At 66.8% G+C, this 9,561-nt stretch overlaps 1 protein-coding gene across 1 annotated transcript; it reads right to left on the bottom strand.

Moving 5' to 3' along the window:
- Positions 1-476: 476 nt before the first annotated feature.
- Positions 477-9,561, bottom strand: LOC102939969 (intestinal-type alkaline phosphatase). Its single transcript, XM_037908822.1, has 11 exons — positions 9,408-9,561; positions 6,378-6,494; positions 5,837-5,952; positions 5,044-5,218; positions 4,590-4,762; positions 3,884-4,018; positions 3,026-3,098; positions 2,702-2,836; positions 2,002-2,193; positions 1,390-1,506; positions 477-1,086 (listed from the first exon to the last, which is right to left on the bottom strand). The coding sequence occupies exons 1-11, from the start codon at positions 9,475-9,477 to the stop codon at positions 806-808; spliced, it is 1,584 nt and encodes a 527-aa protein (XP_037764750.1). The 5' UTR covers positions 9,478-9,561; the 3' UTR covers positions 477-805.

The raw sequence follows: 9,561 nt of genomic DNA, 5'->3' as shown, positions 1-9,561 counted from the left end.
CACGCCCCCTGGAGCCCATCCCCCCGACACACAGCACCCAAGGGAGTCCTTCCGTCCCCTACACAGTGCCCTTGGAGCTCATCCCCCCGACACACAGCACCCAAGGGAGTCCTTCCCCCGCCACCCAGCACCCTCTAGAGTCCACCGCCCCCCCGCCACACAGCGCCCCCTGGAGTCCACCACACACACAGAGCGCCCCCTGGAGTCCATCCCTCCCCCACAACGCCCCTTAGAGTCCATCCCCCCTCCACAGAGCACCCCCTGGAGTCCACCGCCCCCATGACACACAGAGTGCCCCCTGGAGTCTATCCGCCCGCAGCCCCTCAGCACCCCTTGGAGCTTACAACCCCCTCACAGCACCCCCTGGAGTCCATTGCCCCCCACAGCGCCCCCTGGAGTCCCCCCCCCCCACGCACTCTGCACCCCCTGCAGTGCCCCCCCCCCCCCATTTCTTCCACTCAGAAAGCAGCAGGCCATTTGGTCACTGGAATCTCTTTGTTTAAAGCAGGCGGCAATCCCCCCTCCAAGGGCTGTGAGCCCCCCGACAGCTGGTGTCCAAGTGCTGGGGTCCCACAGCCCAGCCGGGTGGGGTCGGCTGCCCACTCCCCCTGCCCCGGGTTTGGGGCCACTCACACAGAAACCCCCCACCCCCACCCATGCAGGGAGCGGGCGGGCTGTCGCCCTCTTGTGGCTGCAGCCAGCGCTGCCGGCACAGGGGGCCGTGGGGTGCCGCAGGGGTCAGGCTGCGGGGGGCGCTACAGTCCCACGGGGGGCGGGCTCTCTCCTGGGCACCGGGGGAGGGGGGCTAGTTGAGCAGTGGCAGGAGGAGGGAGCCCAGCAGGAGGGGCAGGAGGCTGGTGATGGCGCGGGCAGAGTTCCCCTGGCCGGAGCCCGAGCTGGACTGCGGACACTCCGTGTAGGGCTCCAGGCAGGCGGCGTAGGCCATGACGTGGGCGACGTAGGTCTGCTCCTGCACCCCGTGGAAGAGGTGGGCCATGGGCCCCTTGGCCATGATGGCCACGTCCTCACCGCCGTGCGTTTCCGAGACCAGGGGCACAGCCGCCTGCTGCCGGTACCCCTTCTCCTCTGGGGGAGGGGCAAACAGAGCGTAAGGGCCCCACGAGCCACTGTTCCCCCCCCCCCCCGATTTCCTGCTCCCTGCGGGGGCAGCGGGGGTTGCTGATATCTGGGCAGAGCCCAGGCCTGCCCGTGCTGTACGGTCAGCGCCACCGGCTGGCAGCAGCACCGGGGTCATAGCTGGAAACAACAGCTCTGTGCTGGGCACAGGGGGTGAAGTCTGGCGGGAGGGACCCCTCCGCCCCCACACTCACCCCCCCCTTCAGCTCTCCTGCCAACATCCCCCTCCCACGCCACGGCGGGGCCCCTTACCGCTCTCGGAGCTGTTGACGTCGGGCCGGCTCGTGCCATTGATCTGGTAGCCAGGCCCGTTCCCGTAGAGGATGGACGTGTACGACTTTATGTCCAAGGCCATTGAGGGAGCCAAGCCTGTGGGGAGGGGCAGCCGAGCGAGAGATCAGGCCCAAGCCGGGGCGTGCCGGAGCGGCGTTGAGCCCCCAGGCCCCGGAAGGTCCCCGGGACAGCACAGGATACCCGGGGTGCTGGGCAATTACCCCGCAAAGGGCAGCGCAGCCAGCAGCGGGCTGGGCACAGGGGCAGCCACAGACCAGAGCGGGTGGATCTGCCACTCCACAGTCCTGCAGGTCTCTGGGCAGGGGCAACATGGGCATCCCAGCTCCAAGGGGCCCCTAGGCCCAATCCCTGCTCTGCCAACGGCCTCCATGGGGCAGAGGCCTCAGCTGACCCGTAGCCCTCAGCCGCCCGGGTACCTGCCCTCAGCTGTGCAGAAAGCAGGAGCCTCCGGCGCTTGCACCCCACAGCGGGGAGCAGGAGCAGCCTCAGCCCATCCAAGAGGCCAGGGACTTGTGGGCCCAAAGCCCCGGGGTCCTGGTGTTGAGACCTGCCCCCCCAGCCCCGTTGTACCGAAGATGGAGCTGCCACGCAGCGTGTAGCCGCCGAAGCTGAAGACGTGCGAGTGGTCAGCCGTCACCACGGAGAGGGTCTCGGTTTCCTTCGTCAGCTCGCCCGCCCTCTGGATGGCGCGGTCGAACTCCACGGCTTCCGTCAGCGCCCGCTGGGCGATGCCGTCGTGGTGCCCGTGGTCAATCCTGCCTCGTGGAGAGAGACCGGGCAGGGGTTAGCCGCAGAGGGGGGCGTCTTGGGGGCCTCGAATGCAGGTCCCCCCCCCCCCCCCCGCTGTACGATCACACTGGGGTGATTCGGCCTGTAAGAGGCACCTGTGGAGAGCACCCCCTGGGGTGGGGATGGGCAGCCTCCAGCCCCCTCAGGCTGCGGCAAGACCTCTCACTCTGCGCTACCCAAGCAGGCTCTGGCTCCTCAGTGTGACCAGAGCGCACGGTGATGGGCTGCCGGGGGCTCCTACGGCCTGGGGGGCCCAGGCAAGTGCCACAGTCACCCAGTGCTCCTGCCCCTCAACCCGGGACACCAGGTCCCCTCTGAGGAACATGGGCAGCTCCTGGCCACCCCTCCCACCTGCTCACCCTGACACAAGCCCAGGCTGGGGAGCACGGGGAACACCCAGCCCTGGGCCCCTGCACCCCCCGAGCACAGCCGTCTGGGCTGGGACAGCTGCACCCCCTGGCCTGCCCCAAGCCCCACTTATCTTCCACAAAGAGGTAGAAACCCCGGGGGTTCCTGCTGAGGATCTGGATGGCCACCTCCGTCATCTCGGTGAGGGACGGGTCCAGGTTCGAGTCCCGCAGGAGGTCGTACTTCATGTCGCCAGGCTCAAAGAGGCCTGAAGGGGGAACAGAGACGAGATGGGGGCGCGCGCTGGAAGGGGGAACCGGGCTGCCAATGGCCATGGGGGCTGGGAGGGACTAGGTGAAGGGGGAGCCAGACATGCCACCCTGAGCAGCGAGAGGAGGGGGCAGAGGCTGCCCTGGTGAGGTGGGGGGGCAAAGGGGGAGAATTTGGGGCCCATTACCCATCAGGTGCATCACAGATGGGTCACTGGCAGCACTGAGCAGGGCCGTCCTGTTCCACACGTACCTGGCGCCCTAAGGAACGAATCCAGGAGCTGGTCAATAGGTGCCCAGGCATGGCTGTGTGTGCCACCATCCCAGGGCATGCACATCACCAGCCTGGCCCTGCCCAGCCCTCCTGTCTGCACCCACCAGCCCTGCACTGGGGGAGCCCTGCCCAGCCCTTACGCCTACACCCACCAGCCCTGCACCCGGGGGAGCCCTGCATAGCCGGCCAGGCCCCTGCCCAGCCCTCCCGTCTGCACCCACCAGCCCTGCACCTGGGGGAGCCCTGCATCGCCAGTCTGGCCCCTGCCCAGCCCTCCTGTCTGCACCCATCAGCCCTGCACCCGGGGCAGCCCTGCATCACCGGCCAGGCCCCTGCCCAGCCCTCCATCTGCACCCACCAGCCCTGTGCCCGGGAGGGCCCTGCCAGACCTTACGCCTACACCCACTAGCCCTGCACCCGGGGGAGCCCTGCATCGCCAGCCTGCCCCTGCCCAGCCCTCCCGTCTGCACCCACCAGCCCTGCACCCGGAGTAGCTCTGCATCACCAGCCAGGCCCCTGCCCAGCCCTTCCATCTGCACCCACCAGCCCTGCATGCCCAGCTGGGCCCTGCCCAGACCTTCCACCTGCACCCACCGTGCCCCAGGGAGCCCGCCTCCCCAGCCAGGTCCCAGCCTGCCCCTCCAGGAAGATGCGCACTGCTGCAACGGTCTGAGCTGCTGCCCAATGTGGGGAGCGAACTGTGATGACCAACCCCAGCGTCACGAAGGCAACCAGCACCCTGGCTGAATGCCGGCCCCGACACACCAGTCACCTGCTTAGACTCCAGCCACTGGGCGATGAGGTCCTTGTTGTCTGTGCGGATCCCATTCTGGTCGACGTAGCTGGGGTACTCGGGGTCCGGGGTCCCCGCAGGGGTCATGTACTTCCGCCCGCCCCCCAGGATCACCTGGCCGGGAGATGGACAGAGACAGCACGTTTCACCAGCCTCTCTAACCCCTGGGCGAGGGCTGAGCGGGCAAAGCCCCTCGTCCTCTGCCCTGCCCCATACCAGCCAGAGTCCCCTCTGGGGTTCCCCACGTGGCCTGACCGGTGTCTGGGGGCTGACGGCTGGGTGTAGCTGGGGGGAGGGAGCTCACAGACACCCTGCCCTTCCCTTGCCCAGGGGGGACGCCCATCTGTGGGGCTGAGGTGAGCTCAGGCCCCGTGGCCGGGCTGTTCCTTGGCCCCGTGCATGGAGAGTGGGCAGCGCAGAGAGAAGAAGCCCAGGGAGGAAGAAGCTGGCCGGGGACTCCCCCGTGGCCTGGCTGGGGCTCTCGGCCTGGCTGTCTCCTCTCCCCCATCCTGCCTGTGGCGGGCACATGGGGCAGAGGTGGGGAACCAGCCAGCCACATCTCCCCTAAGGAACCAGGCCCGGGTGGGCACACGCTGCATTGCTGAGTGGGGGTGGCATGCAGGCCAGGGGACGGCTGTGTGGGGCAGCAGTTGCCCAGCGATGCCCATGGGGCGCAGCCACTCACGGTGAAGTTGACATTGTGGACAAGCTGCCAGGCGATGTCCCTGCAGTTCCCCTGCAGGGCAGCAGCTGGCATGCTGGCATCGGCATACCAGTTCCTGTTCACCACGTGGGCGTAGTTCCCTGCGGGGGAGGCGTGCTGCACCCGTGTCGTGGTCACGATCCCCACCGACTTCCCTGCCAGAGAACGGCCGGACACTGAGTGCTAACCCCCCGCCCCCTGTACCATCCCTGCAGACACGGCTGCACCCGAAAGGCCAGCCCCTGGAGATACCCAGCCCATCTGCCAGCCCTGTCGCAGGTGGGCTAACCCACTGCCTGGCACCGCAGCCAGGACTGGAACCAAGACCCTCCCTGCTGCCACAGCTGGGGGACCCCGGCTGGTGCTGAGCCGGGAACAACTCCTGCCGCGTGTGCCGTGCCCGCTGGCTCCCTGCCCGCCGCACCCGGCCCCTTACCCGCTCGCTGGGCTCTCTGCAGCACGGATACGACTTCGTTGCCCAGCGTGGTGTTGCACTGGGAGTACCTGGCCGCGGCGCTCACCCCGATGGTCTGGTAGTTGGCCTTCACCCCGCACAGGTAGGCCGTGGCTGTGCCCGCGCTGTCCGGCACCTGCCGGTCCACGTTATAGGTCTGCAAAGCCCATGGGAGAGCCGTCAGACGAGGGGCTCCAGGGGACAGGGAGGGGGCCTCCTGTCCCCACCCCCAGACCTGGGCTTAGTACTTCCCAGGGCACTTGGGGGGCCACGGGCCACGTGGTACGGGAAAGTGCTCCCAGCCCACCTGGCTGTGGGGTCTCGGGTGGCCCAGCTGTGGGGTCTTGGCCCACCCGGCTGTGGGGGTCCCTCTTACCAATGCATCCTGTCCCTTCCCTGCCCCAGCCTTGCAGGGAGACAATTGCCCCATGCGGGGCCCAGGAAATCAGCCTCCAACCCTCCGACTGGGAGTGGATTTGCGAATCCCCTCCCAACCTCTCCGCAGCCACCCCCCTCCCTGGCCCCAAGGGTCTGCCCCAGCCTTTCACCAGTGAGCGGAGCAAGGGGCCCTGGGCTGGGGGCGTTGCACCCTGCCCAGTCCCACCGAGCAGCAGGGGCCCTGGGGTCGCTCCCAGCAGGAGCGGCCCGTGGCACCCAAGCCAGAGCCGTGCATCACTCCCTGCTGGAGCGTCCATGCCCGAGACCCTGGCGGCACCAGGCGGGGGGTGGCAGCAGCTCCAGGGTGACAGGCAGCACCCGAGGGTGACGACGGCACCTTGGAGAGCGCCACGTAGGGGAAGGCGTCCATGGCGAGAGGCGTCTCGGGGCCCAGCTTCCCCTGCAGCTGCCCCTTGAGGATCCGTGTGGCAGTGATGGTCGGGACCCCCATTCCTGGGCGGGAAGAGAGACCGAGCCCATCAGAGCGGGGCCCCACCACAGGCCTCCCCTCCCCTTATGTGTAGCCTCCCAGTCCCCCCTGGGACGGTCCCAGCGCCACCCATGCGCCTGCACCCCGCCCTGTGCAGTCACAGGACACTGCCCCCCCCATGAGCCATCAGCGCCGCACCAGAGCACCGAACCGTGACCCAGGCCCGTCACCCCACGCGCCAGGGGAGCCCAGCTGGGGGGTTGCTTCGACCTGTGAGCCAGCGCCCCTGGGCTGGGGTGAGGGGCGGCTGGGTTCCCACACCCCAGCAAGGAGGGGGAGGAGCTCAGAGGTGCCCCTCTAGCCAAGCCCTCCCCTGTTCCTCCTCCCCCGCCCGGCAGGGCAGCTGGTGGGGATGGCGGGGGTGGGGAGGGTTGTTGCTTCGACTCACCGTCCCCGAGAAAGAGGATCAGGTTCTTGGCCTGATAATTCATGGGCTGGATTTTGAGGGTCGCTTTGATGGCCTCAGCTGCCTGCTGGTTCCAGAACGTGGGGTTCTCCTCCTCCGCTTTGGGGAGACACAGTGGGGAGGGTCAGAGACAGGGCAGGGGGGTAAGTCCGGGGGGCAGCCAGCTTTACCCACCACTCATGGCTGTCAGGAATGGCCCAGCCCACAAGGGGGCCCTTACACCAGGGCACATGCCAAGCCAGGCACAGCCACGCAACAGCTGCAAACCAGCGCGGGAGCCAGGCGTGGCAACTCCTAGGTGGAGCCAGGGCCTGGGGGGCACCTCCCTGCAGGACGCAGCAGCAGCCCCCACTCTCCCGCCGGATGGGGGGCCCTGGAGCACAGCGTTTCCACAGGGCAGGGGCCAGCCAGGCTGCTGGGCTCGAGCTGCCCTGGGCTCGCCGGGCTCACAGCCAGACAAGGACGCTGAGCCCTTAGGTGCTGAGCCGGCCACGACAGCTCCTGAGCGTGACGGTGCCACCCCAACTCAGCAGCGCTCACGGTGCTGGGGGCACCTCACCACGACCCGTTGTGGTACCCGGGACCCATGGTGCCCTGGGGAGGCCCCCGTACTCTGGCTGGGCGGGACACTGGGATGATTTGCTGCCGGCAATGGAAGGTTTTGCGCAATTGACATTTTGCACAGGGAAAACAAATCTCGATTTTTCCCGACGTTTCCGATGGTCTCCCACGGATTGTTCGGGCCGGGTCGGTTCGGCCCAGCTGAGATGCTCTGTGTTAATTTCCAGGCGGTTCAATGGAACGTCAGTTGCATTGCCCTGGCATGTCGCTTTCCGGGAGTCCCAGCCTCCCATTCGCTCCCCTGGGCTGGGGGTCCGGGAGGACTACGTCTCCCACAAGGCAAGGCAGAGTCCCGCTGATGGAGCCGCATGGTGCATCATGGGGGTTGTTGTCTGCCCAGGGCACCTGGCCCGTAGAGTGAACTGGGGCCTCAAGCGCCCCCCCTTCAGCTCCCAGAAGGCAATGCGCCATGCCAGTGCCATTCGGTGTTGACCTGGCTCCAAACGAAGCTGGACAATTTCCTTGGACAATGCTGGGATTTTAACTTTTTGCCCCCAATTTGGCACCAAACCGAATGCCGGGCTGTGGGAATCTGACCGGGCCAGCTTGGGCTTAGCTCAGTCCAGCCCTTGGCAAATGGTCCAGGGGATGGGGGGCTGAGGGGGCCTCCCTCTCAGCACATCTCAGCCTTTAGAGCTGGGAGTTTGTTCAGGGTCCCCAGCTAAGGAGCTGGGAGGAGGGTTTCCAGGAACTGGGAGGTCTGTCTGGGGTGCATGGCCAGGGAGGGAGCTGGCGGGTAGGTGGGGGAAGGACCCAGCAGCTGGAAGGGGGGGCCTGGCTGAGCTGTCTGGGGAGCTTGAGGGGACGGCAGCGGCTGGGACCAGGGTGCAGGAGCCCTACAAGAAATTTGAGGTGGCACCGTTAGATGCCACCAGCTGCTGCATGAGCAGCCCTGGCTGTGCTGCTGTGTCCCAAAGCCTGGCTCCCAGAGCCAGCTGGACCCCTCACACCGGGGCGAAGGGGGAGGTTGGTAGTATGTTTATGCCTATGGGTGCCTCAGTTTCCCTCTGTGTTTGCAGTGCTGTGTGCTGCTAGTGAAGGGTTAAACAGCTGTTCCAGGGCCGGGGTGTATGTGTGTGTGTGCGCACGCATGCACACCACGATGCTGGCTGGGGTGCATGAAGGGGGCATTAAAGACCGGCTGAAACTGACCCATCTCGATGGAGGCGAAGTCGAGAGGAGCCCCACTGGCCAGGACAATCACACCTAGCAATCCCTACACCAGAGGCAGGCGTTTCATAGAATCATAGAATATCAGGGTTGGACGGGACCTCAGGAGGTCATCTAGTCCAACCCCCTGCTCAAAGCAGGACCAATCCCCAATATTTGCCCCAGATCCCTAAATGGCCCCCTCAAGGATTGAACTCACAACCCTGGGTTAAAACTCACAACTACCGGGAAGCCGAGCCAAGGGGAAGGTGGCAGGCATCTGGGTTGCGAGCTGGCCTTTGCACTCCCAATTCCACCCTGGGACTAAGGGCAACGGGCTGGAGCCAGTGAGCGCCCAGACGGCCTCGACTGCAGTATGGCTCAAGGGCGCACTGGCCTGGCGTTGCCCTGCCTGGACGCCCTCTAAGCCTCTCCTCTCTGTGCCAGCCTGAGGGCTCTCAGCGGCTGGGTGCCCGGGGACTGGTACACGACTACCTCGGTTTGACAAGGCTGCCGGTGTTGCTGCGGGCACAGGTCGGACAGGGTCTGGCTGGGCTGGGTTCCCGGCAGGGAGCCATGGACCACCGGGCCCCGAAGGGCCAGTTCTGGAGTCGTGGGGCCCCCAGTCCTGCCCCTGTGGAACTGGGGGTCCTTGGGGTCCAGCTCACTGCAGGGGACGCTCCCATGGGACTGGTCAGACCCAGCCGATCCGTGACACGGCTCCTCCCCTGTGGGCAGAATCCCAGTGCCCAGCAGAGCGGGATGGAGGAGGGCGCCCCCAGCATGTGAATCCATCCCCCCTTCACCCCTGGCCCCGACAGCCCAGTTAACCCTTTGTGAGCTGTGTGATGATAAACACCGCTGAGACGCATCAGCCAGCAGCAAACGCCCTCGCCCGTGTCCCCAGCAGCGCGGAACTGGGGAGTCCCTGCGTCTTCCCCCAGTCCCAGCCCATGCGCTGGCAGCCGGAGCCCCCCGAGGGGCCTGGATCAGGCGGGGGTTTGACTCACTACGGGCCTTGGAGCAATGAGTTAGTGCCCCCAGCTCAGTGCCCACCCCGGGATCCCGGACCAGCTGTGGTGCGCTGTGCTAGCCGATCCTTCCCCTGAACAGCCTGGCCGAGCCCTGCGCCAGGTCAGCCGGGTACCTCGCACCACTCCCAGTGCTAGGCCTCAGGCCGGAGACACCCACGCCCCAGCATGTGGGGGGAAATCGCCCCTTGGGGAAGGGAGGCTGGTTTACCTGGGATGGTGGCACCGGCATAGGTCAGCCAGGCCCCGAGGCAGAGCAAGATGGGCGCAGGGAGCCACATGGCAAGGATGAGCAGGAGGGGAGCAGAGGGGAAGCCGAGCGGTGCCTGTGACAGGCTGTGCCCAGGACTGTGGTAAAAGCCCCG

This window comes from Chelonia mydas, chromosome 9 (genome assembly GCF_015237465.2).
Source record: "Chelonia mydas isolate rCheMyd1 chromosome 9, rCheMyd1.pri.v2, whole genome shotgun sequence".
NCBI lineage: Eukaryota > Metazoa > Chordata > Testudines > Cheloniidae > Chelonia > Chelonia mydas.
The sequence above is the reverse complement of the archived record's forward strand: the minus strand, read 5'-3'. Positions and strand labels throughout refer to the sequence as shown.

Excerpts from the sequence above, each read along its gene's own strand:
- LOC102939969 (XM_037908822.1), bottom strand. The coding sequence starts at position 9,477 with ATGTGGCTCCCTGCGCCCATCTTGCTCTGCCTCGGGGCCTGGCTGACC. Across the intron at positions 4,019-4,589 it reads TCCACAATGTCAACTTCACC|GTGATCCTGGGGGGCGGGCG; the intron begins GTGAGTGGCTGC and ends TCTCCCGGCCAG. Across the intron at positions 1,087-1,389 it reads CGTCAACAGCTCCGAGAGCG|AGGAGAAGGGGTACCGGCAG; the intron begins GTAAGGGGCCCC and ends CCCCTCCCCCAG.